The sequence below is a fragment of the Paralichthys olivaceus genome, chromosome 2 (genome assembly GCF_024713975.1).
Source record: "Paralichthys olivaceus isolate ysfri-2021 chromosome 2, ASM2471397v2, whole genome shotgun sequence".
NCBI lineage: Eukaryota > Metazoa > Chordata > Actinopteri > Pleuronectiformes > Paralichthyidae > Paralichthys > Paralichthys olivaceus.
The window spans coordinates 27,255,812-27,275,819 of record NC_091094.1 but is presented as its reverse complement, the minus strand read 5'-3'; the positions used below and the strand labels follow the sequence as shown (position 1 = coordinate 27,275,819).

The 20,008-nt window shown below is 39.3% G+C and overlaps 1 protein-coding gene and 2 non-coding genes across 3 annotated transcripts; 1 reads left to right on the top strand and 2 right to left on the bottom strand.

Moving 5' to 3' along the window:
- Positions 1-587: 587 nt before the first annotated feature.
- On the bottom strand, positions 588-12,828 carry LOC109629263 (casein kinase II subunit alpha). Its single transcript, XM_020086897.2, has 13 exons — positions 12,672-12,828; positions 9,105-9,412; positions 8,895-9,006; positions 8,686-8,787; positions 7,474-7,524; positions 7,134-7,193; positions 6,830-6,913; positions 6,076-6,186; positions 5,078-5,179; positions 4,672-4,772; positions 4,282-4,430; positions 4,104-4,193; positions 588-2,158 (listed from the first exon to the last, which is right to left on the bottom strand). The coding sequence occupies exons 2-13, from the start codon at positions 9,203-9,205 to the stop codon at positions 2,040-2,042; spliced, it is 1,182 nt and encodes a 393-aa protein (XP_019942456.1). The 5' UTR covers positions 9,206-9,412; positions 12,672-12,828; the 3' UTR covers positions 588-2,039.
- On the bottom strand, positions 7,283-7,422 carry LOC138406071 (small nucleolar RNA SNORA57). Its single transcript, XR_011239735.1, has one exon. It is a non-coding gene; the product is annotated as a small nucleolar RNA SNORA57 (small nucleolar RNA).
- Positions 12,829-14,847: 2,019 nt separating the features above from the next.
- Positions 14,848-14,920, top strand: trnav-uac (transfer RNA valine (anticodon UAC)). The gene has a single exon. It is a non-coding gene; the product is annotated as a tRNA-Val (tRNA).
- Positions 14,921-20,008: the final 5,088 nt, after the last annotated feature.

Sequence of the window (20,008 nt, the reverse complement as noted above, 5' to 3'; positions counted from 1 at the left end):
GCAAAATTCCACTAACAAATCACAGTGAACCTGGGACCCAGCAGCTTTGTGCAGTGTCCCAATACTGACTTGCTTCTCAGGTGACATTGTAGAGGTATTTAACCATAAGCTATATGTTAGCATTTCTAAGTGGTAGTGAGTTTTGAAGTGGTCCTCAAAATATTTGTAGTTTTTTATCAGCAGTTGTCATCATTCCTCTTGTACATACTGACAACCAATGTAAGGTGGATAAAATATGCAGTTCTTGCTTTGTGCAGGAATATATTTAAGTTTAAAGGCTGTCTAACCAAACACCAAGAGGGGGTATTGTACTTTAACACTAACTTTAGAAGATAGCCACAAGATTTAAGTGAAACCTGATTAAGCTCAGATACACACCTACAACTACGGACTTTGTCTCATCTTTTTGTTACATATGATTACAGCCTCTGTGTGATTTTTTTCTTGAGAATGTATGCATCAAGAGATGTAGGATTTATCAATTGAAACATTGCTTTAAAAATGTATAATTTGCACATTGCAACCTTAATACAATGAGTGTGAGAAGATAGCCTGCATGAGCATGACAGATATAAATCAGCCAGATGTACCCGATAAATAAAACACGCGTTTATTTACACAAATATTTTCAAATACTAGTCTTCTACATAAGAACATAAAAATATAAACAGTGATGTAGGGACTGCTCCGTTCACAGGTCAACATGTACATGTTTGAATTTATTTGCATTTTAAGGTTTTGAAATGGGGAAAAAAATAGATGTGTATGTACTGCAGGGTCTAAAACGTACACTTTCAAACTTTGACACTAAAACACTGGGCAAGACTCTACCCTTCAAGTGCTATTCCACATTTCAAATTCATTCCATCCCTTAACATGGTGGTGAAAGCCAATAAACTGTATAACTCATCGCTAAGCTTACCCATGTAACAAGACGAACAGCATTTCAGTCACCTGCAGAGGATTATTGTATCATGTTGTCAGCGTGTTCACTAGAAACCACATCTTCAACCTGCGTCAAGGCCCCTCCATGAGTAACGGCCACAAAATAAAACGAGGTTTGGTCAGTCTCTTCTTCCAAACAACAAAGTAAACTTTGGTTATGTCTTGAAATTGTTTCAAGAAAAGCCACTTGAAGCAATTCAAGGATCTAGAAAGCAGCACGTTAGAGAAACGATTTTTTCTGGAACCTGAATGAACCTTATCTGGCTTCTTAGGAGATCCAAGTACAACATTGGAGTTGCTCAAACCACTGAATTGTTTTGTCCCATATCCAGCTGCCCAGAACATTTTTCAATATATAACAGTTTTAACAACATCTGACATGATCAAATGAAGACTGGCGGTCTGGTATGGTGAAATATGTTCAACAGAACTACACAGGCAGAGAACGTGTTGAAGTGTCATTGTGTTGACATACACCTGGAGCACAAACCAGCACCAAACACACCAAAGTGCTGTGATCTTGAGGGTGTTAAGACTCTTGTCAGGAGGTAAACTAAGTGTTTTCTTCAGGTCTTGTTTTTGACAGTGCTGCAGAAGTAAACTATTCAGGATGTGCTCCTTTTGGTCCTGATGGCCAACTTCTCTTTCTTTTTGCCTTCAGCTGATGTACTTACTCACCAGTGCCTTCATTACCCAAACTAAAACCCACAGGAGGAAGTGATGAGACCCAGAGTCAGCCATGGATGACACTCACTCTCAGACTCACCACACACAGACATACATCCATTTGTATTCATTATAGCTTGTGGGAAAATGAAAGGAATACCTGTATATTTCATTTACACAGAACATTCATTTCAGATGTCAGGTTAACACTTTCATTCGAGGTGGAAAAGGAATGCAAAAACATCTCTTTTTTCTTTGACGACAGCGTCTTCCAGACAGAAGGATGGTGAGGCGTGGCCACGCTGAGTTGGGTTGGATGTGAGGAGGGCTGGCAGAGTGGCAGCCGTCTAGTTTCCCCCTCCCCCAAGCTGGGTGGTGTTGTCGGTGGGGGAGTTGAGGTGGAGTGAGTGTGGATTTAGATTGGGGTGTCACTGCGGGGCGCCAGCAGCAGCGGGCACCGGGGTGCTCAGGGCAATGGTGGCAGCAGACAGGACCGGCGAGCCAGTAAGAGGGCCCAGGGCAGTGGAGATTGGCAAGGCAGAGATACCTGAGATGAAAGCCACAGACAGTGTTAGAAATGTCTGCTCGGGGAACACACAAACAACATGTCAAAGCAGGGTGTTGTGAACTCAGGCTGGATAAATGAAGTGAAATCAGCAAAGCCAAATATGATCGGAAACAATTATAGATTTCCTGTCAAATACCCCATAACACACCTGAGAGCACAACAAGAGTCATTGAGTGGCATCATTCCACTTCACACCTTTAGATGCTGTGAGTGTCTTTCAAATGAAGCCCTGTTACCTAACTAGTTCAGTTTGCGTTGTAAACATGCTTGTTTGGAATGGCTAATGCTCTGGAGCTACTTCAGAATTACTCCTTGTTTTTAGCTGCTGCACCCTGTTTTCCAGTTTTAACATGTGTTTAAAAGCATTGAAAAGATTTGAGTTTGTATGATGGGAAATTTTGACACCAAATTTAAATGTTACTGCAAATATAAATCAGCTCCAAACATCATTGGCGTCTTTGGTTACCAATCCTCTTTGGGTGCTGACAAAAGAAAGTTGACTCTTTGTTTATCTATTGAGCTAAAAAAAAAAAAGAAAAAGGATGTGATTTCACCAGTTACTCTCCCTCCAAACAACAAAAGGCCAAGTGGTTCTTAAGAACCACCACAAATGCAGAAAAGATATTGTACCTAAATTCTACAATGCCTATCATTTTCCACGTGTTTTCCAGGACTTGAAATCTGCTCTGATAGTTGCCAGATTTTCCATGATGCATGGAGGCCCTGAGCTGAGTGCACTGACAGGGTTAAGTCTCTCCTGTGCTATCAATACACGGCCTGGTTAAAGAGGGAGTAATAAATATATGCTGTGTGCTGATGTAAGTACAGAACAGGTTATCTGATATCAGTGAGATACCAAGCCAAGTGTTCTAATCGATTTGCATAGGTTGTACATAAATGGAGAACCTATTTCAACAGTGTCTGAGAAACCAATAAAAAGCCTTGGACAATGCTATGAAGCAAGCCTCAAAGACTACGATCAACTCCTATGTGAGAAAATGGTTAGGAGTATGGACATGGCATTCTCGAGCTGCCTATGTCAAGTCTCTTATACGAGTTTAAATGCACCAAAACAAGGCTGGAGATGACCTTCTCAGAGTCCCGAGACAATCCTATACGGGCACAGACAACAGGTCGGAAATGGACACCAAAAGATGCAACTCAACAAGTAAAAGCAGCACTCGAGCACCCTGACATCGTGGGCCACCTTCAACAGAGAAGAGGAGGTTTGGGCCTAGGTCATAGTAGACCCCTGTACAACAATGCTGGGGACTTGCACCCAGGTCTGATCAACCTGTGGTGAGCCTGCCTTAGAAGAGGGTTTCTTGTGATTAAAAGGTTGAAACACCTGACACTAAGGTACACAACTGAAGATATGTCCCTAACATCCGCTGGTGGTCACTAACATCTGTCTACATCAAGTGGCAGTAGGCATTAATTAGTGTGGCATAACATACATTACGTATTCTACAAAAAATGGTAAGTGTTTAGTTTAAAAGCCATAGAGGTAATGATGTCTGATCTACTACATGGCTTTCATAGTACTGCAATACAAGCCATTAGCCAGTCAGATTTACCTTTAGCCTCAGCGTACCCTAAAGTTTGGCCTGTATCATGGATTTCAAGCTCAAAACACTTAATGGCGCCAAAGTGAACAGTTATGTCCCTAACATCCGCTGGTGGCCACCAACACCTGCTAAAATCTACTGGTAGTTGGTAACCTACATTGTGCAGAAGACTTTCAAACATACAAGGGATATTAAAGATCTCGTCCCATATTCTCAATAATGAGAGTTAATAATAGTGTTAAAATGATTTTAACAGTATTTGTTTCAACAGAAACATTATGAATTAAAAGTGTCAAAATCTTTTACAGAGAGTATAGTGTGGAAATGTAATGACTTAATGCCACAAGTGTTCTCACCAGTGATCATGCTGGCTGTGCTAACAGATGTGTTCCCACTGGGCAGGTTGGCTGATCCGGCCACACGAGCCTGGTCTTTGACAATGGGGACTGTGGAGGACATAACATAAATAAGTGATTTCCTTCTGATAAACAAAACCATTGGATTATTCATGAAGGCTTTTTCACGCAGGATTACAGAAGTAAGGGTGATCCATGGCCTCATGGGCGGTAAGTCGGGCTTGGTGGTCATAGCGCAGCAGCTTGTCCAGGAAATCCAGAGCCTCTGGGCTGACCAGGTGCTGGTTCTCACTGTGAACAAACCTCTCCCAACGCTTGCGAGAATGCCTGAGGGCAAAAACAAATAGTGACATAAATTCACCCTGAAGAAAGTGGGGTCTTCTGATCATCAATCAATACATGATAAACATAGATGTTGTCATGGAGCACGGAAAAACTCCAGTTGGTGAAATTCAAATTTTGATCTCCATAAGGTTTACACTTTTTTAAATTCTGTACTACAAATAGAAACAAAACAAAAGCCTTTATAGCTATGACATCATCATCAGACTGTGGTACCAGATCTCACCTTCCCAGGATGTCATTGAAGCGAGGTTCCAGCTCAATGTTGTACTTGTCAATGTAGTCATAAAGGTCTTCAGTTCCCAGAACCTTGGCTATTCTCACCAACTACAAGAAAAAAAATCAAACAACAAACAGCTTATAACCTCTGGATGAGAAACTCACAGAGAATACTGGGTGATTATCACTTTCATGAGATGTGATCAGATATGCCATTCTTTATGTGGTTAAAAAATTGTTACCCACAATGATAATGGGGGAGCTTTCTGTCGCTGTGGCCTCTTGTCATCATCCTGGCCTTGCAATGAAAAGAGCTGTGTGGCTTTTACTATAACTTGGCCACAAAAATCCTCCAAAAACATATCAGTTGCTGAAGGAGACCAGCAGGAGAATTTGGCCTGCTTTGGTTTTACCTGGTCATAGTTGTCATGGCCATGGAAGAAGGGCTCCTTCCGGAAAATCATGCTTGCTAGCATACAGCCAAGACTCCACATATCCAGACTGTAGTCATACATCTGAAACACACACGCGTCAGTACAAAAAATGTAATTAATCTGTTTAAATGATGACTGATCAATTGAAAATCCAGTTACCTCTGGCAATCATAAGTAAACATATCTTTTTTAAACCAGCAACTGCAGTGTGGGTATTGTTAGACAATACAAAAAGTTTTGCCATAGCTGTCATATTATTTTAAATTCTTGAGATAATATTATAAACTATTCAATACATTTCATAAAGCTAAATTATGAGTTAAATAGCTATCCACTGTTTCAAATATCAAAACTGAAATCCACTTTTTTTTTTTTAAACATCCATAAAAACAGGAATTTGTTTTAAATGGTTCCAACAAAAATCAATATTTTGAATTCATTATTAATTAATTCACATCAAAGTATGTTGAGCAGTTTCTATTGGTGTTAAGAAAAACTAAGTCATCATGAATCAAACACAAAAGATTGTAAACAATTGCACAATTCCTTTTCAAACACAGTGAACTTCAAAAATAATGTCAGTGGTCAAAGTCACTGGTCACCATTCAGTCCTGTCCTCCGCCCTCCTTTCTCTCTTACTGCTAATTTGGTGTGGATTGATGGTGAGGAAATGCTGGTAGAGGGGGGAGAGGGTGGTTTGCAATTGTCAGCTAACATCCCAGACGCAAACTCGAGCATTTTCCCAAACTAAGATGTGTGACTTGGGCTCTCTGCTCTGTGTAGGTTTTTTAAGTATGATAAAAGATCCAACAGTAAAAATGCTTTGGTCTGTCAACAGCAGCATCTCAGCTTATGTGGGACAGATAAATCCGGTCATACAGAATACAAATGGCCGAACAGAAAGATCTCCACTAACATCTATCACATAATTCAAACATACCAAATCCAAACTGAAGAACCCCATCTCATGGGCATACCTGATAGTCCACCAGAAGCTCAGGTCCTTTAAAGTAGCGGGAGGCAACTCTGACATTGTACTCCTGTCCCGGGTGGTAAAACTCAGCCAGGCCCCAGTCAATCAGGCGCAACTACAGAGACAGAAATGAAACAGTTAGACAGCTCTTGTATAAGGCAAAGAAAAAAAACATCTACTTATTATTCATTTGTTAATAAAATAATGACTCTAAGCCTACATCCATACTGCTACAAGTTTGTTTGGTATGGCGTAAGCAGCTGTATCATTGTACAACAGCTGTTAGATACACAGCTTTAGGCCAGTCTTGCTGATCCTGTTGCCTTCGTGGTTTGATGACTAATTGATTTATTGGCATTTTTTCATTTTGTGTCCAATGATAACACTTTCTGGAATTTTCTGGAACCCCCTCCCTTTGGTGCATAGGGAAAGACGTTGTCCAATATATTGGTTAAATCTACAGGCATAGATGGTGGAGAAAAGTCCTTGAGCAGGCTGTCATGATTTTACATGTCATCACGATTGGTGCGATGCCATATACTGTCTGGGTCAGGGGGAATGAAGGACATTCAGTGCTATTGGCTTCTGTTAATGCCAATAAATATCAACAAATACTCTCTCCATAGCTTTATATTTTAACAGGAAACATGAATATGTGGAATAAAATAGCACTCTGACATCTGTTTCTATTGGTCTTTAGCAATCCAAAAGTCTTGTTTTGGCTGAAGGCGTACAAACTGTTTGTGTGCATCACTCACCTTGCGGTGTTCATGATCGATCATCACATTATGTGGCTTCACGTCTCTATGCATGATTCCCATGCTGTGGCAGTAGTCCAGGGCCTACAGAGAAGAGAGCAATTGGACAATAAGTATAAAAAGTTTTTGTACTTCCAAAACAGCAACAGATTACAGAAAGATGCCGCCTACTGAACAAAAGAAGAAAATCAAGCATTCAAAAGGCATCAACAGTCTTGTTTAGGGAACCTAATACTTCAACAGTCTCAGGATGTTTAGAGGTTACAATTTATGAGCTGAGCTGAGAGGCAGCTGGAAGACTCACCTTGAGGATCTCGTACATGTAGAACCGGATGTCATAGTCTGTCAGGGTCTGGTACAGTTGCTGCAAGCCAACACAACGAATTTAGTCTATTGATGGTAATGTCCTCAAGTGAATAGGCAGCATGTGTCAATGGAGTGGTGGACTGGTAGGATTGTGCCAGTGATTGAGGATAGAACCAGAAAATGGTTGACTTTCTGGCACCGAAGACATAGCACTGGACCTTTTTCATTTTCCTCCATCACATACATACACGTGTACAGTAAAACGTCGAGCATGCCAAGAAAGGAGGGCTCCCTTTTTCTCACACAAGGTTTTACAAATCAATGGACAGAGCTCCTACCTTGAAGTCTGTGTTGTTGACATGTTCAAAGACCAAAGCAGGTGTCCGGGACTGCAAAATGTAAAAGTTGTGTATTAAATAGGTTGTAGTATCACCCAGCAGTAACTACCACTGACTGCAGTTAGATTTTTCTGAATCAGAAAGACTAATACACTAAGGGACTAATGCAAACTCTGAATGAACTAACTAAGCAGCCACACTGTCAGCAACACATTCCAACATGCCCATTTATTTCCTGCAGACATGAGTAAGCAGGGAAACTGCATTTGGACAGTCATCAGGCCACTTACTGGGTCTCACTTTCAGCAAATCTGTTTGTTTATCATTTCATAAACTACAGGCTCACCTGTTTCACCAAAGATGGTGAAATCTGTCATTCAGAACACATTTCTAGTGTTTGATGTTAAATTCTAATTAACTGATATCTCTATAAACAAGACGTTCAGCTGAAGTATGTCATATAACTTAATAAAAATGCTCTAAACTGTTGACATTTAACATAAATGATAACTTGTTGCTTACAGTGTGAATTAGAGCTACAAGTGACCGACCAGCTTTCACTAGTTATCCATTAATTGTTTTATATGCTATTAATATGCATCTAAAATCACACATTGCCAGGGCCCCAGTGATGAATAATAACAACCCTTGTCTGTGCCACGCTTCACAGTAATTAGATTTCCAATTATGTAAATAGAAGCAGAAAAATCTTTGGTTGCTTTTACTTATGATTTATCAATTAACAGCATGGTCAGCAATTTATCTTTTTTATCTGGTTCATCTGGTTAATCAACAAATCGTATCATCCAAAAAGTCTCATGTGGAGACAGGTTTTCGCGGGTGAGTTGCCTTTTCATTTTTTTGCCCACACAGTTACACAACACAAAATACTAACAACACAGTGACTCTTATTGATTCCCTGTTTGTAGTTTTTCCTGAATTCATCGCCTTTTTGGAGAGAGCCCTGACACAACACAGGAATATTGAACTTTATAACTGCTGAGACACATCTACCTTTAAGCCATAGCTGGCTGGGTACTTACAGACACATACTTCTCCAGCCAGAGTGAAATTGATAATCTTGCACAGGTGGTGGGCTCACCATGCTATTGGTACATTAATGTTAATTCAGAACCCCAGCAAACAAAATGTAAAACACGAACAATATATACATTTGCTATAACAATGACCACAGAGTTGGGTTTTACTTACAACAGGGTCTTTCACTATATCGATGAGGGAGATTATGTTTGGACCTCCACGCAAGTTCTCCAAAATCTTGATTTCACGCTTTATTTTCTTTTTCTTCACAGGCTAAATGGAAAAGGATGAAACAGTTTGTTGGATGGGGCAGAGGAGACTCTGATTATTTAATCAGATTTGCTGACTCGATCTTAACCTCTGTCTTTGTATAGATTTACCTTGAGTATCTTCACCACCACCTTCTCATTATTGGTGATGTTGATCGCCTCAAAGACTTCGCTGTACTTGCCACGCCCCAGCTTCCGCACCAACTGGAAGTCATCCTGGTTTCTGTGGCGGGAGAAAAAAAATGAAAGCAAAACATCAGCTTGGATTAAGAGCCGTCAAGCAGCATACAGCAAGTGTGTGAGAATCAACAAGGTATTTACCCCCATTCCACCACGTGGGACTCATAGTCCCAGTACTCCCTGGGCCGGTGAGTGTTGACCTCTGTGTACACTCGGGCCCGACTTGGCACGGGTCCTGACATGTCCGACAGCTTGGCAGAGATGGTGGGGACTTCTTATCGCAGCAAAGGATGGTTAGAGTATAGGGAGGATGGGTGGGAGAGAGGAAGAGGAGGGAGGGTAGGGAATAGGGGGTGGGGGGTGGGGGTGATCCCAACAGGGCAAGGGTTCGGGATGGGGGGGTTTGTTTGAGGACGGGGGGAGGGACCACCAGAGGCACGGTGGAATAGCTAATGGAGAAGTTAAGACAAAAAAGCCAAGATTAGAGAAATTACATTAAGGGTTCATGCTTCTGCATCAGTATAGCAGTACCTCCATCGCTGCTGTATTAAGGGTCTCCTTCAATAAAGCTTCAAAATTAAAATTATCCCTGTCTCTTAACACACCATTCATGGACACTGGTCATGTGTGACACAGTGTTAACGAGAAGTAGATAGTCTCTTTAGAAAAAACAATGGTGGAAAATAGCAGTGATATCTCTTTTTGGACTGACGACGAGGTGAAATTTTCTCTGTCAAGCTGCTTTCAGACATTCACTGAACTCCAGAGATTCTGCACACTTTCTCCAGAGGATGTGAATCAACAAAACCCCCCTGGATTCATCACGATTGAGAAGGGAACGGTGGCGAGAAATGTGTTTTCAGACATGTTACAATGGACGTGGATTAAAACTTATACAGAACAATTATGTAGACGGAGATCCTTTTAGTTTGTTCTCTGTTTTAAGGTCATAAAGACTCAAAATGTAGCAAAAATTAAGCATTTTTGCATTTCAGTCATTCACATACACATTTATACATCTATGGGCAGCACTGGTTTCTATAAAGGCCCATTCGGGGTTCAGTATCTTGCCCAAGGACACTTCAGCATGCAGATGGGGAATACTGGGATCGAGCGGTCGACAGCTCTATCCCTTAGCCCACCCGGGCTGACAATGAGTTTCGATCAAAGGGCTCACCTACAAATCTGCCATCTAGAACTGAGTCAAGTATAAACAACAACAAGAACAAAGAGAGTACACAAAACTAGCATAGCTCACTACAGAACCATAAATCATTAACATTGGATGGCCATAACCTGAAACCACTGAATTACTGGAACAGGAAGGGATAAGCTGTCAAATTATTGATCTTGTGCAAACAGCAAAATCTATTCTTTTACCACTCTACTGCCAGCCAACCATCAGAGCAACGTTCACATCTTTCCACCTTAACACACCTTAACGCAGGTCAAGTTAAGATCACTTTTCCATACATACATGCATGCATGCATGTTTCCTCATGACATAAACAGACTAAAACACAATTGTCCAGAATTTTTACTGGCTAGAGACCAATAATTTAGTTGTCCTGTCTTGTAAGTGAGGCAAGTTTCAATCAGTGCATTGCTGCTGCAGGAAAATGTTTTGGTTTCCACTAAATTGTAGACAATATACTGTATGCCACTTCATTATTTAAACCAACTTAAACTAATGCAAATACAACTGCCATGCAACACATCCTACCATTATGAGGGCTTTCATTTTGTTGAAAAGACAGAGGTTTCTATAGTTGGCAAAAAAAAAAAAATCCAATCTCAACACAACCTACATCTTCCCAAAGTAACATACAGTTGGGTCACATAGCTTTAATCCAAAAACATCTTAGATTGCATTAGTAATAGCTAGGTTACCCAATATATTGGCAACTAAGAGGAGATCTCATTAGAATTAATTTTAATGGTCCATTACATTAATATATTTCACAAACTGTTACATAAGATTTCATAGTAATCAGTAGCTTGAATGGCACAACTTGAAATTAATTTGATAGTCAGAATCACTAGCTCATATTTGCTAAATAAAGCCCAACTCCAGGCTTTTTGTTCATCTGGCAGAAAATGATACTCACAGAAGGCGGTGGGTCAAGTCAAATCTGTAACGCTAGATGTTAGCAAGTGTCAGCTAGCCAGGTTTCGTGCTGGAGATTCTAGCTTCCTTGTTCCACTTTAAACTTTAAGGTAAACTTCATATTGCAACAGAGGAGTGAATGTGCAATAGCTATAGGAAGTGTGGCCTCCTACAGAGACAGAAACTATAGTTGAAATTGCATATATGAGTAAAAGAGCAGAGACATAGTCTGTATAAAATAAAATAAAAATTTTAATTATCAAGCAGCCCACTTACAGTTGCCCTTTTGTGTGCGCATGCATTTCTTATGTGCATTTGCATGGCACGTGATGTCTTCTTCTATTTGCGTGACATGTGATGTCTTCTATTTGCGTGATGCATGATGTCTTCTTCTATTCACACTATCATGGCTCAGTAAATTATTTTAACCCACAGTTGCTGATCTAATCTTGATTTGGGATTTAAATAGTGCATAACTATTGTCACCTCCCTCACAGAAGCAGGTGCGTTGCATGAATGGAATGCAATGATGTCACCCTGACATGTGGATCATGGCACAGACTGTTATTTGTTCTCCAAATCAGAAACAGCAAAGTTATCCATTCCATTACTTCAAACATTCACGTAGTAGATACTCATTGTTAGTTGGATGTTGATCTGTCTGATGGATAGATCTGAGATAAATATACAGATGGTGATAATTGTCCACTTGTTTAATCCAGTCAGACGTGATCTCTGGTGGAAAAACCTAAATTACCTATACTAACAAAAGTCTACAAAATGATAACATACATTAAGTATGTTGGGTGAAGTGGCTCTATTGTTTTTGTTAAATATTTAACAGGCTAGAGTATCGATAGAGCAGCTTGCTACACAGGATCCTCGTCTAATTTTTATTGACAGTTGAAATCTCGTTTCAACGTTGGCTAACAACCTAACCCTGGTACCAATGGGTTCACTAGCGTGGGGGGTGAAAGCCCCAACATTACGGACTGATTGATTCTTAGGCTTATGTGTCTCGTCTTCCAGTGAGGATCACAGTAACGACCTCACTCATCGGAGTAATCCACAGTTAACTAAATATTGAAATGTTGAATCCATCACCACATGACTGAAGACCTTTCCCGGATCGACGGGATCAAGTCATCTGTTCAGTGTTAGCTTTCTGGACCAGTCACTGCCACACAAAGTGTCACGCTGACTTTGTTGAATGCTCCCACTTTTATCATCGCAGGGAACAGAGATAACCACATAAATGGTGGGTTTACTTCAAAGTTATCGGTCTGCAGCTGCTCACTGAGACATCCGCAATGTGAGCGTCCCGTTGACATCACATCTGAATATATAGGACATTTCCAAAGAGCGGCGAAAACTCGCAACACCTCGTGGTAACTCAAACGCGATAGTTTGTGATTACCTAGCTAGCAAAGCCCAGATAAATCGACAGCGAGCTGAAGGTGTTGGGAACTTGTCGGCTGTAGGCGGGCCCACACTGCTAGCCTGCTAACTCTAGCATGGCTAACGTTAGCCCTCGCTAGCTTCCACAGTGGAAATGAGTCGGGTTTAGGGGCAGCAGACAAAGAGCGACGGCGGACACTTACCCCCTTGATCAACCCGACGACCTAAATGCTTCCGAGCGAGCAGAGCTTCGTCAGACCCACGGTTCTCGCCTCCCTCCCTCGCCGGTGTGCCACTGAGTGATTTCTGCTGTTTCAGAGACAATATGGCTGCCCACCGTCTCCTACGTCTCGGAGTGTTGCAGTGGGAGCCGCGGAGGGACAAACCACTGCAATGTCGCAGGCCATTAAAAGCACAATCCACTGCACTGAATCTATATCCTTAAAGGTGTGTAAGATTTAGGAGAAAATAATCTATTGGCACAAGGTGAATATAAAATAACCCTAGTGATGTTTTCACTTGTGTGTTTCATCAAAATTGGGCCTTTTGTATTTAAATACTTTATATTTACATTGAGCGGACCCTCTCTACGGAGGCCGCCATGTTTTTTACATCAGTCCAGACTGAACAAACTAAACACCTTTTGAGTTTTTATGACAACTGAAGGCTTCTACAGGTTCTCTGTCTATGTTTGGAAGGAGAGGGTGAGTTGAGGGGTGTTCAGCTGCCACATGAAACTTCAACACTAGATATCACTAAATTCTACACACTGTAATATCCCTAATATCCTTGACAAGGTCCATCCTTGATCTTATCATCACATGCTCTCAAGAACATAAACAAAAGTGACATATGGCTGATATACACGTAGCCATTCAATTTTAGAACATAGAACACAATGAAGAATATACCTTGTATGTTGCCAAACACCAGTAGATGTAAGGGACATATCTTCAGTTGTGTACCTTAGCGCCATGTGTTTACAACCCTGTGTGCTTTCTCAATACCCTCCACACCAACATGTGCAGGAACCCAACATAATTGCAGCTCTTTATTCTCAGCATTCAAGCTATTAGGCGCTGCAATAGAGTCTGGACAAATTCACTGTAACCTTAAGATTTCTACAGTAAATAATCTCTTATGCAGCTTCTACATGTTTACTCCCTTTATCTTCACATCCATCCATAAATAATTTCTCTTGACCAAGTTCCTAAATTATCGCCATTTATTGTAACCTATACTATCGTTCCTCCCAACCGCAATAAGACTCTACAACTCATCTACCTCTGTCAGAGCCACCATCACAGAACTGCACTAACATACCTGTCACCCTTGCACCATGTACCCTGCACTACACTACGTGTGTTAATTTAAACCACTTTAATATTACAGACCATTTAATAGAATAATATTGTCTTTTGCACATCCAGTCCACGTATTCTTACACTGCCAGTATATTGTATAGTCAAGTACTTATATTTATACCCTACTATATATTATATATCATATCATATTATATCATACTCTGTATATTCTCTGTATATTCTTCGGATTTACAAGTCTATATACACATATTTATACATGTGTACATGTTATTATTATATTATTATTATTATCACTACTACTACTATTATTATTATTATATATACTATTGCTGCCATTATTACTATATACTGCTATTATATTGGTATAATTACTGTCTATATAAATATATATTATGTTATATTGTATACTATATATATATATAAATATATACTGTACTAATATTCTTATATACTGTCTAACCATAACATTACCATCATATCATCATTACTATTATCATCATATTGCCACTGCACTACTTGTCTGCCTATTCATCTTGTGTTTCTGTTTTTGTTCTTTTTACCTCAATGTTTTGTTTTGTTCTATTGCATTGTGTTTTGTTGTGTTCCGATACACAAGCTGCTATGACAACTTAATTTCCCTCCGGGGATGAATAAAGTACTCTATCTATCTATCTTCTGCTCCTCGAGTTGCACTGGGCACTGGAAATATGCATGAACTTTACCCTGCACTGTATTTACCTCTTCTATGGCCCAACACCATATTCTTTGCACTAATGTTCCAACCAAATCCTTTATCTTTTCATTTTTGTGAATAACAATCACACACAACCCTTGTTGGAATTTGGTTCTCTTTTTTTTTTAACATAATCCAATATGCCAACTTTGAAGTATAGATTTAAATATAAAGGAGAATTTGTTATCTTCCACCAGTGATGCTTTGGTGGGAGTTGTTTTAACAACACACGTACTGTCTTAGAACCCTGAACTGCATCCTAATTTATCCAGAACACTCTTGGCTGGTGCTGGATGTATCACACAACAGTATTGTTACAGCGGTTTCATAGTGTAGTGGTTATCACGTCTGCTTTACACGCAGAAGGTCCTGGGTTCAATCCCCAGTGAAACCATTTACTTCTTCTTTCTCTCAGGATCAATGAAGAATCTGTTAAACTTTCTTTGTAAAGCACTGTTCATATAAACACTGTAGATCAATGTCTTATAGAATAAAACCTATGGCCCTTCCCTCCACCCACCACAACTCAGGAAGTTCATCACAAATCTGAAATCACACTCACTACTAAAAACAACATAAAATGCTAAAAGACACGATGACAAAGTTATAGATGAAATAATAAAATACTGAAAGTAAGATACAAAATGGAAAACTATTTTGAGAAAGTAAGTAATTAAACAAAAACCTCTAAAACAGCCCAAGATAAATTAAAAGAAACATAAATAAAAGTCAGTTTATTCCAGAGGCATAAGAAATATCTATCTATCCAAAAGTAATGTGTAATATCTGAATGTAATTAAGGACTTTGCTATACAAATGTATTCAAGTAAAATGCAGGCTGCATTAAAAGTACCCATAGCTGCTACTAAATACCTGTTAAGATGATCAGAGAGATGAACTAGTAGAGCTGAGCCATTTAGCATGATGTCTCCCAATCATCAAGAAACATCAAACTGTGACATTTTTTACTGCAGAGTAATTGGTTGTTATTCATAAGAGTCTTGAACAAAGTTCTGTAGATGAGGAAATAGATGTTAATTTTTTGCTATGAACTATCTTTCAGTGACAAAATACCATGTATTATCATATCTGCAACACAACGATATTGCTAAAATAAAACAATGGTCCACATTTAGTTGGTAATTTTATATTTTTCATAACCTTTGTCACATAAAGTTTCATGATTTTTCATGGTGTGTCCACAGTGTAGTAGGCCTCTTGACAGCTGTGGCTCAGGAGTTAAAGAGGGTCATCCACACACTGGAAGGTCAGGGTTTGATCCCAGTCACCCCCATTTCGCATGACTGAGTGTCCTTGGGAGAGACGCTGAACCCCAAATGGCTCCTTAAGGCTGCACCGGCAGTGAATGAATGATGTGTGATAGAGAAAGTGCTGCACATAGATGCACTGTCTGAATGGCAAAACTGTAATGTCAAGCGGTTTGAGTCGTCACCATACTAGAGAAGCACTACGTAAATACAGATCAGACACTTTAGCATTCTTGACTTCTTCTAATGCTTTCAAGGTTGTCTCCCCATTTTCAGATGAGGAAGAGCAGCTCTGGATGTCAGAATTGATGCTGCATATGTTAGCAAATTTCTGTATAAAATATCCGCTAATTTTGTCTTCACTACAGAAAAATATCTCTATTAGGTCTATGTATTAAATTATGAATCTCAGTAAAACATTATTATGTCCATCATGACTATTTTTTTTAACTGTGTTCAAGTCCAGCCATGCACCTCCTAGCTCTGTTCTTATATGTTGTGTTTTATGTTGGACTGTTGAACATTTTGCTAAGCTGTATAACCCTTTCAATGTGGATGAATGACAGTAAAAGTTGACTTGATTTGAAAGTGAAAACATTTTCTCTAATACGGTTACAAACTATTAAGTATCAGTGTTTTCCTTTTTCACTGGAGAAAAGAAAGTCTGTAAGGTTCGGCATTTTCCCTAAAATGAAACCAAACAAAACCAGTAGATACAGAGCCTTTCACATTACAACTTGTTACTAATCAAGGTCATGATTTAGAAAGACATTCACAGACAGAAAATCAATCAATTACATGCTTCTATGGTTTTAGCACATGCTTCAATTTAATACTCTGAAAACAACCAATACACAAATGGTCTAAAATTAGCACATAGCAATAGTAAATCTTTTTACTGTTTTGGACAAAATATTCTTAAATGATGATGGTATGGTTATTTTTAGAATCTTTTTAATAGCTGTTCCTGAAGGATTAGAATAATTTAGCAAAGCTAAATTGACATCAAACATGATCAACTTTATAATCTGCTTATTCTGTTATTTCAACAATCTTTCAAAACCAATATTTAAAGAAAAAGCCTTAAAAATATCTAATAAATCAGGGGGGAAGTCCCTACTATGTCCAAAAGGGGGCACTCCAACATTCAAAAAACATGCACGCTGTTCAACCTCAGTAGCCCACCTCAAGACTAGTGCAAATATACAGTAAAGTCATTTAAAAAACCTGATATAACTAAATACTAATGCAACCCAGCATAGAGGGATAATAAAGGAGTCGATCAGGCTCTGAAATCTGGGTTCTTATAGACATCTTACATGTGATTTACGAGTTCAAGGTGCACAAGCCCTTCCATCTTTATAATAATGCTCTTAGACTTACTTTAATATGATGTTTTATTATCTGTTACACCTCTAGTATGTTCCACTCAGGGTCTTTCTTGCAATTCTGACATTGCTCTTGTGTGCTTGTTTTTACCTCTTTTAGGATGCCACATTGTCTGGGTACTATGCACATCTACTTTAAGCTCCTTAATTTCTATTTGGGTCTAAGTAGACAGCTCCCCCATGGACACAGGACCCACAATGGTGGCTAAAAAATTCCCCCATTTAAACGTGTCTCAATTATTTTCATATGATTTGATTAATTGCAAATGTGTAGATGAGTTATTTGTCAAAACTATCTTTAGTTAATATTGTGTGGACTGCACATATCCCTCCATACAATTGCTTTCAAGCTGCCATGTGTAGTTTGTTGTGCACTGTATTGTATGGGAACCGGGAAGGAACAGGGTGCCTGCACAGAAGACACAGTGGGTGCATGGCAGGGGTTGTTGTGTATAAGCACCCATCAACATATTTGCTTGTATATATTTATGTAATTTATGAAATGATGTAATTTAGTTTAGTGAAGGAGAAATGACTATGAATATAATACAGGGCACATTTGATCTGTATTAGCAAATAATGAGATGAGTGACATCTCAATTTTGCTTCGTTCAATGAGAAACAAAGTTCAGATGTCACAGTGGTGTTGGCCTTACAGCAGCAGAACTCATTCTTCGCAGCAGGCGGTTCAAAGAGATTGTTGGGGGCACCGGGTTTCTGTCAGCAAGACTATTCATTGTGCTTTTTGGGCCTTGATTGAGGATATCCTCCAAACAATTGCTTTAGGTGTTGACACTGGTTCAAAGTTTTCAGATATTTTTTCTTTCTCCCATCCATCTCCCAGTTACAGCATTCTCCATGCAGCCAACAATCACATTTATTGTTTTTGTCTTGGTGAAATGCAGATCCATAGGATCCTTATACTTGGGGGAGTTTTTCCATTTCAGAGTCAAAACTTTATTTAGGTCACAATGTGTGAGTGCGTACGTTGTTCTGGATCGAGGGGGCAGTTATCGTCTAAAAATCTCAGTCAAACAAAGGTTACCTGTAATTACACTGCAGCAAACTTTATGGGCTGAAGGGAAGTGAACAGCACTGTTTAATTATATGCCGGAAAGAGGTGGATGGGAAATGATCTTCTGGAGAATCAGGTTTATGTTGGTGAAAGGGGTTCGACTTGGTAGATTGCACATATTGTTTTTAATGAAATTAGTATGTAAAAATGTAAAGAATGCAAAAAATTTGAAAAGTAAAATATGTCACCAGGCAAGGAAAAAATGTAGAGCACAGAGTGCCTCAAATAAGAAAGCTTTTTTCTTGTGATGGATATTTTATACACACCCACATGGAAACTCATCTGCTTTGTTAATATTTCAGATCGAAAATGTTAATTCAATCAGAATTTTTCTCAGAATCAACGAAAACTATGCTGAGACATTCTTCAAACCATTGTGTTCATCACCTTTACCAACATCTTACATTGTTAATTATGATGATATTGCTAGCTCTTGAAAGTCAGTTAAAGGTACAGTGTGTAGAATTGAGTGATATCTAGTGTTGAAGTTTCATGTTGCAGCTGAACACCCCTCACCTCACCCTCTCCTTCCAAACATGAAAAAGAAACTGTGGTAGACTTCAGATGTAATAAAAACTCAAAAGGTGTTTAGTTTGTTCAGTCTGGACTACTATAAATAACATGGCGGCCTCTATGTTGATTTTCGAATAGATATAGGTGGAAATCACCTGCTGAGTCTATAAGTCGAATCAAATCATCCACATCTCCCCTTTATCTGCATTCTGCAACCTTGTTTGAATCAATGTTTAGCAGATGATAAACTTACCACTAGATATCTTCCCATTAAAGATGCATTTTATTAGAAGCATCACGGATCAAGCTTGACCTTGATATGATCAAATTTCAGACCTAACTTCTGAGTAAAAGAAACTGAGAGGGGTATCTATTTTCAATTGCTACAATACCTTACCACTATCATATACATATAACAAATCTGCTTTACAGTATCTTCACAGTACTGACACAGCTTTTACAAATCCAATTACCGCAGGTTCTTTACGTGGAGTCCCACAGGGATCCATTCTAGTCCTAAACTGCTTTTAGTTTTATACTATATGCTTCTATCAATTAATTTTATTTGTAGAGCCCATATTCACAAATCACAATTTGCCTCAAAGGGCTTAACAAGGTGCAACCTCTCCTGTCCCTAAACCTCAGCAAGTAAGGAAAGACAAAGCCCTTCTAAGCAGGGAAAAAAAGTTGACCCCTCAGAGAGAGCCTCATGTGAGGGATTCCTCTCCCAGGATGGACAGAAGTGCAATAGCTTCCACGTGTAGCAGAGCACATCAATACATTTTTTTTTAAATAAATGGACTAATTTATAAATGTATGGATAAATATATATCAGTGTTTAAATATTTATACAAAAGAGAAATCGTAATCCATGATCAGCTGCCACCACAATCCATGATTATGATCACTGACAATCACGATCCAGGATCATGATGCACATTGTGGCCGCAGGCATGATCCTGGATCTGAAACAATAAAGAACAAGGATTCAGAACATTAATATAATGAGGAAGAAGAGGAAAGAGAAGCTCCATGTGTCATGTGTCCCCAGACAATCTAGGCATGTAGCAGCATGACTAAGAGCAGGTCCAAGACAAACCTGGACTCACTCCAACTATAAGCTTTATCAAAAATTAAGGTTTTAAGCCGACTCTTAAACATAGAGAGGGTGCCTCCAGAACTGAGACTGGAAAAAGATGCCACAAGAACACTCTGGCTCCTGTTCTATATCCTCAGCA

What these genes read in the sequence shown, in the direction of transcription:
- LOC109629263 (XM_020086897.2), bottom strand. Translation starts at nt 9,205, where the DNA reads ATGTCAGGACCCGTGCCAAGTCGGGCCCGAGTGTACACAGAGGTCAAC. An exon ending in ATATAGTGAAAGACCCTGTT is followed by an intron (nt 7,525 to 8,685) that starts GTAAGTAAAACC and finishes TACATTTTGCAG; the next exon opens with TCCCGGACACCTGCTTTGGT. An exon ending in TTCAATGACATCCTGGGAAG is followed by an intron (nt 4,431 to 4,671) that starts GTGAGATCTGGT and finishes TTTTGCCCTCAG; the next exon opens with GCATTCTCGCAAGCGTTGGG.